This window comes from Neofelis nebulosa, chromosome 4 (assembly GCF_028018385.1).
Source record: "Neofelis nebulosa isolate mNeoNeb1 chromosome 4, mNeoNeb1.pri, whole genome shotgun sequence".
Classification (NCBI taxonomy): Eukaryota; Metazoa; Chordata; class Mammalia; order Carnivora; family Felidae; genus Neofelis; species Neofelis nebulosa.
In genome coordinates this window covers 34267441-34283488 of record NC_080785.1, presented here as the reverse complement: position 1 = coordinate 34283488, position 16048 = coordinate 34267441, and the positions used below count along the sequence as shown (strand labels likewise).

Here is a 16048-nt window from a genome sequence, read left to right as displayed (position 1 = left end):
TGTCTTATACACATACATGCAATACCACATCTTCTTTATCCATTCATCTATGAAAGTATACTTAGGTTGCTTCTGTATCTTGACTGTTGTAAATAATGCTGGAATAAACAGAGTGGTGCATATATCTTTTTCAATTAGTATTTTTATTTTCTTTGGGTAAGTATTCAGTAATTGTAATTATTGGATCATTTGGTATTTCTATTTTTAATTTTTGAGGAACTTCCATACTGTTTTCCACAGTGGCTGCACCAATTTACATTCCCACCAACAGTGCATGAGGGTTCCTTTTTCTCCACATCCTCAACACTTGTTATTTCTTGCCTTTTTGACTGTAGCCTGTATAGTACAGGTTTTATATCTGTTTACCCATCTATCCATCTATCTTGTCTCTTCTCATTTGGATTTTTCATTATGTTCTCATTTTGTCAATAAAAGGCATTTCCTTAAAACATCTGTGATTTAAACAAGAATTATAAAATACTAAGAAGGATAAGATAAAACAATTGCTCTTAAAATAATGCCACTCAAATAATTAGATAAGAAGTTTAAAAAGCAACGCTAACAGTACTAAATTGTGAAAGACATAAAATGTCATTTCATGTGACATCTGATAATGGCTATCAGTGTTTCCACACACTTGTAAGTTTTGTGGACATTAAGACAGTTATTATTAGGCATTTCAGGTTAGCATTTAAAACAATTATGGCATTACTGTTTTAACCATTTGCACATCTTAATTACCAGGAAGAAACTGTATCAAATTTTTGTAGCTCATGGAAAGCTTTCTAATCTCTACTCTAGATTAAGATAAAGAGAATTAAGGCCTGAGAAGTGAGACAGGGCTGCTTAGCAGCAGTGGCAGGTGAGGTTGATGAGAATTAACAGCTTTTGACTGTTAGCAGAATGGTGGTGTAATGGGATCTGCTTATGGTAATGAGGCATTGACTGGATGGCTGAGTGAAATGATGCTTTCTCATTTATTTTATAAAATTATTGAGGAGATCTGTTAAATGATGATCTTGAGCCCAGGATTTTTAGATTTCTGTAGGATACATACTTTTGATGTTGAGCTGAAATTAGCAATCATATTTTATAGTGCTGTAAACTTTGTAATTATCTTACTGAGAAACTTATTCAAGGTAGCAAAATAAAAGCAAAACAAAACCTCTCTAAACAACCAATACCTTATCTTTCGCAAAACAGCTGCAATTTAGGGGAGTATTTAATATATCTCTAAATTGGAAAATTGTCCAGCCACTCAAGTTGCTCAAAAAACAAACAAAAAGAAACTGATAATTTTTTAAAGTTTATTTATTTATATCTTGTTTCTGAGCAATGTTAAGAATTATATCAAGATGAAGTAGCCACTGTTAAAGTTTACTTAAAGTTTCAGCCAGGACACGCTCAAGATCAAAACAATTGGCAATAAAGGAGAAGGTGGCTCAGGGTCTTTGCAATGTGACATTAAAGATTGTATCAGATAGAGTCTGTCTCAGGAATGACCATATGTCCTTTCCATCTGATGTCTGTTTCAGGACTCAGACAAATGACTTCAGGGTTTTAGATCTGCTTTAGAGGATTGTTCTTTCATCACCTTTATTAGGTTTGGTTACAAATTAATCAAATGTGTTTCAAATGGATCAAGTGTGCATACTATCAAATGAATGGACATCATGACAAAACTATAAAAATTTGGATGATTACTCCTTTCAGGTTAAATGGGTTTGTAACATTGAGTACTAGGATGAAGTATAGACACCTACGTGTTCTTCTTTACACTTAGAGAAAGAATTTTTCGCCCTAGTTTTAACTAACAATACAGGATTGAAATGGGAAGAAATAACGGTTCTTTTCTAACAGAGACTTTTCTAAGATGACTTTAAAAGAACAGGCAAAGGGGAGCAGAGCCACATCAGTTGTGGCTTGAGTTCGAGATAAGCAGAAGTGTGTGTGTGCTTAATGTCACATGGCAGGAGGCTTTCCCCAGAATAGTTTGCCGGCCCAGGGAGCCCTTTCATTTTGTGTCTGATAGAGCTGTACTTTGGAAAATAACCCGGTTCCCTGCCTATTGCTTCATTATGGATTATACAGGTAAAATTAAATTTAAAATATTTTCTAGTCATATAGAATTACTTAAAGTATTTTGAATTCATATATAAAAATTATGTTGATTGTGCTTGTTTTTTTAAAGATATCATGTATGAATTTGTTGTATACGAATTTTGATTAATTTAGTATATACACTTAAAGGAATTTGTCAGGCATGAGTTTGTTGTTTTTTCTATTTCAGTTTGGGTCATGCTCAAATGCAAACCATAATTAATTCTCATGTCTCCCCTCTGGGCCAGAAAGTTTAGAGTCCAAACATCTGAGTTCAGATTATGCCACACAGAGAATAAATATACACATGGTCTACAGAGAGCTTCTGGTTTCCGTAAAACATTTTTGGTTTTGTGGTAGTTCTTTCGTGCAGTGTGTCTTTCACATAGAGTTGACGTAATGAAGTGAGTTACAGAATTTCAGTTTTTATCCCAAATTTTCTGAGTATTAATGTGTCTAGAATTTTTGGATGGATAAATAGCCTCTTCCTTTTTAAGCTGCATAACCTTATTCCCAAAGTCTAGTTTCTGAATGGTAAATTGGGACAGGTTTGGAAATAAAGTTAAGGTTAGACTAACCATGGGTACTGGTTGCTTGATGAGTAAGTGGAGGATTCCCTTAGATTGGAGGGGGTGAAGGCGGGATGAGGAGGTGAGGTGATGATATGGAGGAATGGCCGTGAGCCTTTGCCAAAATTTGTGAGCAAATTCAAAATTAATTACCTTAATTCAAAATTATATTACCTTACATTTTTGAACTTTTGGGTAATGGTGGCACTGTTTTCTGACAGATTCCTTTTAAACTAAAGAATAAAGCCTTTTGGAAGCTTTTCCACCAGGGCGGAGACCCACCTTCCATACCCAGTGGAATGACAATATAAGTGTGCTTTTAGATTAAGCTCTTCTTACATTCTCTATAAATGATCTCTGTTGATGTATGTGTGGATCCTTGACAATATGGTATCAAATTGTGATTTTTTGGTGAAATTGACAATTTAAAATGTAACTTTAGGAGCTCACTATGTAAAGGAGTTCTGTGGTAAATATTTTTTTGAAAATAAGACATTTTAAAGTAACTATTTGCCCCAAGTCTGTTTTTTCTGTAAATCCATATTTTTCTATTTTAGAGTTTCTATAAAGCCAATATAATAGCGTGTGCGTATGTGTGTGCGGTGGTGGTGGTGTGTGTGTGTATTTTGAATTTTTTTTCTCATAAGTTAAGTGTGCCAGAATTTTTGTTCCACGGTTCAGAAATAAAATAGACAACTTTCAGAAGGCTCACTGTATGTGTGGTACTGTGTGGAAGTAGGAAGAAACACATTTTATAGCCATATGCAAAGAAGTGAAATTTCTAAAATCTTATCAGGGAGTTTTACAATGAGTATGTTTTCAATGATAAATTTGTACCTTTTTCCCAAAGAACAGAACCATTGATTGTTTCATTTTTCTATAGTTCATATATTGCCACTAAAACATTTCTCTGTTTTTAGATAATACTTTATAAATGTATAGATGGTATTCCAAAAGACACACAACTTTAACATGCTACTTAGACATCAAGAGGAGTACTAAGAGGATCACATGAGTGGCGCAGTTGGTTGTATCTGATTCCTGATTTTGGCTCAGATCATGATCTCATGATTCCTGAGATCGGCCCTGCATTGGGCTCTGCACTGACAGCACAGAATCTGCTTGGGCTTCTCTCTCTCCCTCTCTCTGCCCCTCCCCCACACTCACGTGCATGCTCTCTCAAAATAAATAAACATTTTACAAAAATTAAGAAAAGAGGAATACTAAGAAAACTTTAGTGTGAGCAAAGGAGATGGCTCCAGAGAAATTCAAGATATGACACCTTCAAAATTAGTTTATGTATGTACTCTAGAGAGAATGTGTGGCTTAAGTTCTTATCACATTAATAGATAAACTAATTAAATTAGTTGATGAGGTAGGAAGCTATTTTGGATGTTGTCACCTATGGTGATTTTTATAAACATTTACATATTTGCAAATATAGGTATATTTAGTAAACTGTGAAGTGAAGAACGCATATGTTTTCAGTTCATGGGAGAATGAATTCTTTTGGATTTGGAAAAGAGAATTTATTTTACTGTCAGCACAGTTCATGAAGCGTAACCATATTGCACTTAATGACATCATCATGGCACTGAAGGGGTTGTCATCCAATAGAAAATGGTTCTTGATGATTCAAGAATAGATTTATCTTTTTTTTTTTTTTCTTGGAATGCTCTTTCTCCCACGGGGTTTCCATGTTATCCATGTGGTTTCCTTTCATTTTTTTTCAGGTCTCTGTTGAAATGTCATCTTTTAAGGGTGGCATTGCCTGACAGTTTTATCTGAACTAATAACCCTCACATTCAGTCATTCCTCAGCCTTGGGTTCCTCTTACCTTTTTTTGTAACACATGCTGCCATCTGACATATTACATATTTGCTTGTCTCACCCACTAGACTGTAATCTCCATAGAGGAGGGAGTTTGTGCTTGGCTGTACCCCAAGAGTGCAGAACAGTAAGCTCCCAACAGTAAGTTGTTGAGTGATTTATGAATGGGGTTTCCTCTAAAAGTGACTATTGACTTAGTTTAAGATTTTCACTACTGTCTTTGTTTATCAACAGTGTTCTGATTTAACAATGATTATTTTGGCTACTAAATCATTTTGAATATTGATCTTTCCTTTCATTGCTAATTTTATACTAAAATTAACAGTATTCTCTTTGCTAATAAAAAGGGCAAGGTTACAGGCGAATAGACATAATTAGACAGAATTGATAGTTCAAAGTTAATTTTGGTCTTGGAATGTATTATGTGATTTTTTTTGAGGGGTGTGGAAGACATCAGATCAGTTTTATTTCAATATATTTTCTTTAGGCAACACATTAAAATTTGTCTTCATTTTGTGAGCTCATGCCAGGTGCCTAGAAGTGAGAAAAATAGTAAACTAAATTTTTGGAATCTGTTTTGTCAAAGATGGGCCTTCAGTGATATGGATTCCAACATACTAAAGTACTTAGAAATACCTCAGGCCTCCAGAGGTTATAGAAACCTTAATAGGAGTCAGAGGCTGTCATTTGGGTACAGTTTTGCTGGCAAGTGAGATATCTATTGTTTTAACATACTGACCCTGGTATAGTTATCTAAAAAGTTGACTTCTTGCAAAATATTTCAGCCTTTAACTTACTCTCAGAAGTCAGTGCCAAGAAATAAATACAGGCACTCAGAAAAGTGCATTTACATATGCATATGTACACCCTCACGTATGAGCTGAGAGGAGCTACATCAATGACTTGGCAAAGCAGTTATTGCCTATAGACTGTGGCCTCTGGTGGAAAATATCTCTTACCCAAGATCATCGTCTCATTCTACTTTTCCTCTTGCCTTTCTTCTGGCCACATCCATCCACCGTTTGTGTGACTATTCATGTACAACATCTGGTATGCAATTTAAAATAGATCTTACGTAAGATAATATTCTGGCTTCAACCCTTTTGAAGGGTATTGCCTTTTGTACTTCCCTACAGTTATATCTTAATGCCATTATTGATATTCTCCACTGGTTGTTAACATGACTGATAATTTGGGAGGATGCATTTTTCTTAATTCCTGCAATTTTTGGCATAGTTCTTTCTGTCATTTTTAGCTTTCTCTGGTGACCTTTCTCTTTTAAGAATATTTTTGTCCACATTTTCAGTTGATATCTATTTTCCTTTTGTTTTAGTTGAATACTTAAAATATAATTTTAAGTATTTGCTAATTCTCAAGAAGCATTATGGAAGAGCAGTTAAGAGCAAATGCTTTGGAACCTACCTAGATTTGAATCCCAGCTTATTGTTCAGTACCTGTGTGACCTTGGAAAATTATTTCACCATTTATCAAATGTGGAAATTAATGGTATCTACATTGTAGGATTGTTACAAAGATTCAATAAGTTAACTCATGTAAACTTCCCAGAATAGTACCTGGCACGTAGTGAATATTCAGTAAATATTAGTTATTGTTATTCTTTCCTACAACAAAATATTTGTTCATTATCTTATGTAACACCATTGCACTGGTTTAGCATTTCAGTAAGCAAAGGTCAAGTTACCTTGAATAAATTATTCTATAACCACACAATGGAATATTAGGCAACTATTAAAAAGATGAGATGGATCCACATATACTGACCAGAAAAGCTATTAATGATGTTTTTAGATGGTAACTTACAGTTTCACATTCCTATCAGAATTTAATGTTTAAAAACCATATTATATGAAGACACGTCTTTGTAAATCTTAAGAAAATACTGGATACATACCTTGGATGAATGGATAGAGAGGAAACTTGAGCTCTTGAATCTCCTATTTTATATGATTTTAAAAGTGTGGGATTATGGGAATACACACACACACACACACACACACACACACACTTTTTGTGCATTTCAGTGTTTTTAAAACATTAAAACAAAATTTCTTTGCTTCTGTTGGATAGTCTATAGAATTCTAGTTTCAAAAACAGATTTCTAAGAGTAAAGGTAATGCAGGAAGAGTTTTATTTATCAAGTGACAAAATAACAATATCTTCAATTATTTCCTTGTAAGAATAGAGTAAAAAGAAATGTGTTTGTTGGTCATATATGCCCACTGACACACAGGTGTGTACAGCCTGTGTGCACACAGCCTTAAAATGACTGAGTTACTCTAGAAAAGGACAGGAAGGCAAAATAAAAATAAGGCCAAAGGAATGGGATAAGTGAAATATATGTAGATAATATATTCCTAGAGCTGTGTTTTTCACATATGAATAACAGTTGCAACATAACTAATAATGTAATTGCTGATGTTTGTGAGCTCACTGTGTGCCACGCAGTGTTTTAAGCACTTGCACTGTTATTTTACTGTTAATAAATGGGTATACTTGTGGGTGTATTAATATGCCCAGAATGTGTATGCAATAGTATACATATTTTCACGTAATTGTGATTGAGTTTACGACCTCTGATCTGTCAGTTTACCATAAGTGTAGAGAAAAAACAATGAGTTCTGTAGTTATTTTTAAAGGTAGTTTATTTTTCTCATTTCTGATATTCTTAATTCCCTTGAAAGGTTTAATTGCTGCATAAAACCAAGAATCTTGATCTTCATGATATCTTTGTGGTTAGTTGCTGTAAAGCCAATATTTAGATTTCTTTGAGGTCCTTGTTAGTGCTTGGTATTACAGGTTGAAGATCTTGTCAGGAAGGTGAATATATATGTGGCTCTTGGTCTTGTCCATGTTGTGACAAAGGAATTCCCCTTTGAATCGCCTGCTCCCCTGAAGCCCCTGGAGCCTCTGGCTCAAGCAGCGCAGTCCGTCTGTGCAGTGTCTCTGACGTCATCGGTGTATGCATAAGCCCTGCTATTGTCTTACTGCTACGGCAGGGCTGGGGATTGCAGTAGCCGCTGTTGCTGCTGTTTCCAGTCGTGCCTCTGCTGCTACCTAGTCCTGCCTCACTGCATCCCAGAAGAGCCACGTTGGCTTGCCTTCCCCTATTGGATTTTCACAAGCAGCTCTTCGGGTTTTTGTGCTGTAGGAGACCTTGCTTTTCAATCACACGGGAGAACACTGAAGCTTGTAAGAGGAGAATCTGGCAGCTGGACACAGCTTGGACTGCATTGTGTGTCTTCATGACCCCTGCTGTGTAGTGGCTCATCTTTTCACTCTCCCGCGTACACTCTCCTCGATTTTATTTCCTTCCCTTTTTTTTTTCTTTCTTCTGATTTTTTTAAAGCAGCCTCTGGAGCCAGCCATGTTTGGCACTGAATCTTCATGTAAGTAAATGGATCCCACTTCTTTGCTATTCAGAAATCTGTTTGCTGTCATGGTTTCGTTGGCTTGGACTTCATATCACATTGCCATAGGTCATTAATAAACTTTGTATTTTGGCTCTAATTACAAAGGAATTGGTCTCAGGGAAGGGACTCCTCCTTAACTGGGTTATTCATCCTTAAGGCCAGGGGTGTCAGTGTGGCCAAAACCAGGCCTTCAAGAGGGAGGAAGGAAGACAGGAATCCAGGCAGTCTCCCCAGAACGTGTTAATTGATGGGATCAAGTCTGTCACTGATCTATTGTTGTGGGTTCTATAATAGTCCTTAAACCCTAAAGTAGAAACTGGGAGGATCTGAAATGATAGTGTTTATTAGAAAGGGAAAAAGGGTTTACAGTTTTTATTTAAAAGGACAGAAATGTGTCATTATATCCTCTTCCTCCATATTTTTACAGAAGCATAGGAGTAGATATTATATGCAGATTTAAAGAATAAGAAGTAAGCTTTATTGTAAAGATTTTTTTTTTTTTTTTTTTTTTACACAATGGTTTCAATGTTGATATGCTGGCTAACATCACAGTCTAGCAGCATCGTATCTGTCTTAAAACTTATACAATGAAATTGCTGTGGTGCAGAGCAGGCCCTGCACAATGGGCTGGGCTGGACAGCACTTGTAGACAGCTATAACTGGTATTAGCCTAACTAATTTGAGGATTATTTAATGTTGGATATAGAATAATATAACTTGTCCATGCAGTTATTCAGGCTTTGCAGAATATTTTGTCATTATCCATAAGGAAAGGTGACAGTTAAGTATTTCTGAATAGACTCAACCTGCTAGCCCAGAACATTAAAAATTGGCAAGATATTACCTTTGTGGGGAGAAGAAGATTAGGGCAGCAATTTAGGAAATGCATTTCTTAAGAATTTATAATCCAACATTTTCTTTCTGATCTTAGGTGATCACTGCATCTATTTGTGTGCAACTGATGGTTATTCTAGAATAGTTGTATTTCAGGAGAGCTTATAATCCTCAGGTTTTTTTTTTTCTTGATTGGCTTTTTAAAGGATTATTTTTGTTGTTTCACATGGAAGCTTCTCATTGCTGAAATTAACCACACTGACTAATCAAGGTCAAGAAAGAATAACAGTGAGACAATGTTGCATTCGGCATATGACAATATTATTTTCTAAAAATTAAAAAATATTTTTTGAATTTTCACTTAATGGTACAATTAGAATTATTGTCACCCGACAAGTAGGAACAGATTATTAAGTGGAAAAGACCTTCTACAGTTTCATTTTAGTCATGGAATTTTGTTTATGTAGGAACTTAGGTATGGACAGAGAGATTTACTAAAGGGAAATTAGTCTTAATACTTTTTCTAGGTGAAAATAGAAGTTGAAGCTCATGTGGGAGTCTTTGGGCTCTTGGACTAGGGACTCTAACATTGTCTGGCCAGATTTACTTAGCAGACACAGCCTTGCCTGGTTATCAAACTTGATCTTTTAATAATGTCACCCATGTGCTATGTGATATGTTTGAAAACTGCTGGTTGCTTTTGGTTTCTGGAGCTACCGGATTACTGAACAGACAGAATACCATTCAGAAGACAGAACACCATCATGCAGATGTTTGCATTTTTTTAAACCTAATTGAGTATTAAGTTTTGCTTCTTGTTTATCACTACAAGACCATAGATAGGTTTGTACTGTCAGTGGTCATTAAGTGTTGAGAATGGACTGCCTTCTTTTGATAAGGAGATGCCCTAAATCTATACTCAGAGTTATGACAACTAATGTTTTGAGATTAGCTTTCTAGACCTTTAATTTTTGCCATTTGGAGGCCTTATAGGCTGAAACTGTCCATATTTAGAATATTCAGAAAAATAAGCCACATTTGAAGTTCTCATTAGTTCAGAAGGGATCTTCAAGACCAACTAAGACATTCTCACTAAATTTTTGTAATAAATACTTGTTTATCTACCCTGTGTACAATGCTGTGCTAGATCCTGGAAAGGTCATTATTTTCTAACATATTCTGATTTCATTATTCTTATTTTTGATTTCTGATTGTACTACTTTGCTTGTATCAGATGATCTTACTTTTAAAATCGAAGGATGGTTTACAAAGGATAAAATGTGTAACTCAAAGTGTCTGTCAGCTTTGTAAGTCAAAGCTCTGTAAATTTTTGCCTATGCTTACACCCATGGAACCACGCCCCAGATTATGATACAGAATATTTCTATTACTTCAGAAAGTTCCCTTGTGATGACCTTTCCCAGTCAAAAGGAAATCACTTCTGACTTCTGTTGCTTGTAGAGTCACATGTAATGGCTCTTGTAAATTTTCTCTTTCCCTTGCTCTTTGCCTATAAGAGAAGGAAATGTTGATGTCCTCATTTTCAAGTACTAGAGTAAGTTGATTTTATGTTTCAGACCTTTGTAGTCAGGAATTTGCAGTAGCTGGTATCACGTTATAACATGTTCTGTCTCACTAAAATAGTATTGTTTGATGTATAAATACCAAAAAGACCCCTCCCCTCCAACATACTCATACAAAAGCCTTAAAAATGACAAAAAAATTTACCTGGAAGAGTAGACTCTTGTTCTTCAAATATGAAAACTTAAATAACCATGGCATCGGAATTAATAAATGCTTTGTCTCCCATTGTTTAAAAAAAAATTTTTTTTTAATGTTTATTTATTTTTGAGACAGAGCATGAACAGGGGAGGGTCAGAGAGAGAGAGAGGGAGACACAGAATCGGAAGCAGGCTCCAGGCTCTGAGCCATCAGCCCAGAGCCCGACGCGGGGCTCGAACTCACGGAGTATGAGATCGTGACCTGAGCTGAAGTCGGAGGCTTAACCGACTGAGCCACCCAGGCGCCCCTGTCTTCCATTGTTTTAATGAATGTCTTCTGTTAGCATTCTAGTGAATACCTTTAACAATGCCAGTGTCAGTTTTTCTGACTTAGTGGATCTGAATCTCCATAGTTTTGTAGATTGGACACAGTCTGTTTTGGGCCCACTGGAAAAAATGGAAGTGTTCTATGTTATATGTGGATTAACCCTTACAAAGCAGGAAGTGTAGCTTCTGTGGCTCTGTTACCAGCTTGAAGTATTTCACTGAGCTTTTCCTTTACTGTAATTTCCCATGTCTAAAAATGGGAATAGTATGTCTTCTCTATCTGCTTTGAGGAAATGCAATTTTAGTTTCTGTGGCCAGAATAATTTAAGTTTAAGAAAAAAAGCACTATCAGTAAAGTTTTGTTGAGGAGAATAGTCCTTAAAAATGCATATTTTTGGTACTAAATTTGATTTAATGACATTTTAAGATCAATAAATTAAATTCCACAAAATTTTGACAATTTTACTTTTAAAATTTTATAAAGGGGCAGAAATTTTTCATCTTTTCTCTTTATGGAATAAAGAAAACTGGTTTTATACTGCTGTCATTTGGTTACGTTCTTCTTGATAAAGCCAGTTATTCTCCAAAGTGTAAATACTTACAGTACAGTGAACATTTATTCAATTAACATTTACCTGGCTCAGTCCTCCTCCTGCCTCCCCTCCCACATTTGTATCTTTTTCAGTCCTCAAGGGTACCATTTAAGGTGTACTTTGGTGGGAATTGTACCCTGGTTTAACACATTAATATGTCTTCCAAAGAACCTGCCTCATTAGTCCAGTGAAGAGAGCAATATCTTTCCTTTTGAGAAACAGCATGCCTCTGGGCAAATAGTATCATTTAATCCCTCCTCCCCAAATTTTGTTATAGTCATAATACATTGAAAAGAACATCTAGGACATCTGTAAAGGGAAAAAGAAATCACTAATGTCCCAATAAAGTGGTAGGATTTTGTGAGCTTAGTGGTGGTGGGGAAATGGTGGCTGTGTATGTCAGGAAGTCAGTTCTCTTTAGCTTTGGTGTGGCTGGCCCTGCCATTCTGTGGATGTCTACATCACCTTAGGTAGGTAGATAGATGCTGGAAAGGATTTGTGATGTCCCATGTGATTTGTCTTTGAAGGACACCCAAAGTTCAGCTGTTGCCTTTTGTTTTCATTACTGATAAAGGCATTAAGTTGGGACTGACAGCTTCTCAATTTTAGTAGTGAGTGTGGTATCGTGTTTTTAAGAATAATGTAATTATCTCAAATTTTGAGCCATTGTGTGGGAGATAGTCAAATGAATATACTCTAGCAATATTAGGTCATCAAGAAGCTATATAATTAAACAGTCATTTCTTTGATAGAGAAACAAATGAGTCACACTCCTTTTTTTTTTTTTTTTTTAAACATGCATTTCAGGCCATTTTTGACAGCTACTCATACATGAGATTGAACTTGGGTCTATTGTTTTGGTGTAATTTTTGTGAATCAGTTGAGATGTTAATAGTTACCGTGTTCATTCTAAAATGGCTATTCACAACTGGACCATTTTTCAATGTAAGTCCTAGTTCTTATGAAATAATTGTGTCAGATACTGCTGTTTTTGCTGTTAGTATGTTTGACATTCTAGTACTATATTTTGTTTTTATCTTTTTAGTTTCTGTCATATTGAACAAGATAATTTAGGTATACAGCCATTTCCCTTTCCTACGGCTTTAATCTGGCTGTTAGTGTTTAGTTGTATTGGATTTTAGATGCTTTCATCTTATTTAAAGCAAAAGTACAAATACTTAAGTATACACACAAAAACTTACCTCTCAGTCAGCACTCAAGCAGTGAGTGTAAAAGAAAAATATTATTCTACATAACTTTAGATAAGTAGAATGCCACAGATGCTAATGTCACAAATATGGGAAAATAATTATAGATAACTGAGGTTTATGTTAGGGCATGGTCATACAGGAGCCTGAGAAACTAAATAAAGCTCATGTAACATTTGACTTGTTTTACTGTATTATCTTTTCTTTCCTTCTGACAATATAAGTTCTGATGTGATTTTTTCTTCTGGGTTTCTTGCCTGTTAATAGTTGATATTTTAATTTTTAGTATCAAGAAAATATTTTAAACTTAGGATTGAATTTTTTTTCTTCTGATTATTTATGTGCTTATTCTGCTAATACAGATATGGAATAAAAATACTCAGTGGTTATTTTTAAATTCTCATATTACTTATTTTCACTCGAATATTGGTTTCCCTAATTGTTAGTCTATAGTTTGTTCAGCAGAAATTACACATGAGTTTTCAGTGATCTGTTGTTTTCATTGTCACAATAGACCAGATTCATATCCTGTATAAACCATGGGGAGTCTATGGGGATAAATGACCATATATGGAAACTTTCCCCATAGAATCCCCATGGAGTTACACAGGATGTGAATGGGATTCATTGTTGTTATGGATTCTGAGTTGGAAAAGTCACTGCTAGTGTGTATTTTTAACATTAATAATAGTCATTCCATTAAATTATGTTCAAATACTATTAAATTTTTATTATAAGACTATATGGAGCACAGGAATATGAATTGTCATTTTCAAAATTGTTTTTCAGAGTATTGCTATCCCACCATTTTCCCCTAATAAATATAAAGCTTTTATTAACATGTTTATTGATGTGTCAATTAGGAAATGCACAAATTTTGAATGAAAGGTTCTGTGATGTCATAATTGCTATGCTAGAATAGTAAATTGTAGGGGCGCCTGGGTGGTTCAGTCGGTTGAGTGTCCGGCTTCGGCTCAGGTCATAATCTCACAGTTTGTGGGTTCGAGCCCCGCATCGGGCTCTGTGCTGACAGCTTAGAGCCTGGAGCCTGCTTCAAATTCTGTGTCTCCCTCTCTCTCTGCTCCTCCCCCACTCATGCTCTGTCTCTCTCCTTCAAAAAAAAAAATAAAAACATTTAAAAACATTTAAAAAAATAGTAAATTATAATATTTCCTGTATGGAGATTTTGCTTTTATTAATAATGAATTCTCATAATTGTGAACTAAAAGATGGAAGATACAGTTTAGCACATGTTGTGGAAATGGCAGCAAACATGTGCCAGATTCAGTGATTAAGTGTAGATACTATGGTGCTCGGTTGTCTCGTTTCAAATCTTGGCTCTCCTGTGTTCTACCAAGGTTTGGTCACCTGTCATCTAAGCTCTTCTGTCTCAAAATATGGCTTATCCAATGAATTCTTGATGTTAGGGGTATATCCTTTTTTAGGCCAGGACATTTATACCAGGGTGGGGCTTGTCAAAGTTTATCTGTGGAGAGTAGACTCCAGCAGTGGGAAAGACTGGCTAATGAAAGGGAAGAGTCACTTTCTAAGACTGGGTGGAAGTCCTATCATGGGTGCCTTTTTTTTTTTTTAATTTATTTTGAGAGAGAGGGAGCAAGTATGAGCAGGGGAGGGGCAGAGAGAGACAGAGAGAGAGAATCCCAAGCAGGCTTTTGTCCTGACAGCATGTGGCTCCATCCCATGAACTGTGAGATCACGACCTGAGCCAAAACCAAGAGTCAGATGTTTAACTGATTGAGCCACCCAGGAGCCCCTATCGTGGGAGTCTCTGAAGGGACTTAGCGGGAGATCTGATCAGAGGAGACTGCATGAAACTGGTCAGAGTTGGCAAATGCCCAGGTATTTCTCACTACCGGTCACCCCCTGTGGTAGGCATCACTAACTGGTCAAGCACTCTTGTAAGATTGGCTGAAGCCACTAAAGTTTGGAATGTTTTCCTCTTAAGACACTTTATCTGTTCAACTGTTTTCTATATTAGTGTGAATCATAGTCACATAAATAAATATTTAATCTTGGAAATAACTACTGAATTAAAAAATTAGGAATCCTAAGAGTTCTGGTAATATCCCTTTAGATATAAAATAAACACACCATTCTGTAATGCATTATGGTTCTCAGAAATGTCAAAGGGTTAATGATTCAGAGCCACCACTGATCTCTTTGAATGAAATTTACACCAATTAAAGATATATCCCCAGAGTGTGGTAGGGTACCTAACATATACTAGGTACTTATTCTTTAAAATTTGAATCTTTTTTTTTTTTTTTTTTTTTTTAATTTTTTTTTCAACGTTTTTTATTTATTTTTGGGACAGAGAGAGACAGAACATGAACGGGGGAGGGGCAGAGAGAGAGGGAGACACAGAATCGGAAACAGGCTCCAGGCTCCGAGCCATCAGCCCAGAGTCTGACGCGGGGCTCGAACTCACGGACCGCGAGATCGTGACCTGGCTGAAGTCGGACGCTTAACCGACTGCGCCACCCAGGCGCCCCTAAAATTTGAATCTTAAGGTAATATTATCGAAAAGCTTAAGGTAGTATTATTGAAAATATGCTTTGTGGGTTTTATAAGATGTTAATATTGAGTTTAATTAAATTTTCTAGGCTAAGGAGTTTATTATATTTAAGTGACATATATCAGAAACATATGAGTGAATGACTCTTGTCACCCTTTGGAGCAGGAGCAGGTGACACAATTAGAATAGCATATGGATTTTTATTATTAAGTCCATATTTTTTATAGGTAAACTGCCATATACTGATACTTAGGTATATATTGATAATTGAGTACATTTCATCTAAGTTCACTTATCATTTTTTAGATTATCAGGTAAAAAATAATGAATATTATAATTACCAATTCACTTATAGCATGAAAAGTAACAGTTGTCTCTCTACCCATCCTGATATAATTTTAGGAATTGGCAAAATTGTTTTTCATTTCTTTTTGAGAGTTTCAGACTGTTAAGATTCAGGATTATTGGCGGAATTTTGGGGGAATACTGAGCCTAATTGGAATGCATATATATAGATTAAGAAATCACAGTGACTCCATTAGAGTATTATTTACCACTTACTTCCTTTATCCCTAACTACTTCTAGAACACCTAGGGTTAGCAAGAGGCTTTGGTAGGGTTTGACTTGGTGATATGCATGGGCTTGAATCAGAAGTCTGGAATTTCTCATCTGAAACTTTCCTAGATTTGTTTTAGTATAATGATGTTTCAGTTATCTGTTGCTTTATAACAAAGTACCCCAAAACATAGTGGCTTGATATGAAGCATTTATTATTGTATTTCACAGTTATATGGGTTGACTGTACCCAGGGGTGGTTCTCTGATAGGGGCTCTAATGCAGTTGCAGTCAGATGTCTGTTGGGGCAGCAGTCATCTAAAGTCTTACCTGAGCTGGAGGT

General features: G+C 35.7%; 1 protein-coding gene across 8 annotated transcripts in view; it reads left to right on the top strand.

The window, feature by feature from the left end:
- Nucleotides 1-16048, top strand: part of ST7 (suppression of tumorigenicity 7) — a 267683-nt gene that overhangs the window by 63412 nt on the left and 188223 nt on the right. Inside the window, exon 1 of one of the 8 annotated variants that reach the window (XM_058724510.1) lies at nt 1327-2091. The exons of 6 other annotated variants lie outside the window; for them this stretch is intronic. In XM_058724510.1, coding sequence (XP_058580493.1) covers nt 2079-2091 — 13 coding nt within the window. In that variant the 5' untranslated portion in view covers nt 1327-2078. Of the gene's footprint in view, nt 1-1326; nt 2092-6538; nt 7907-16048 lie in introns of those variants that run through there. One more of the 8 variants, XM_058724509.1, reaches the window with a different exon arrangement.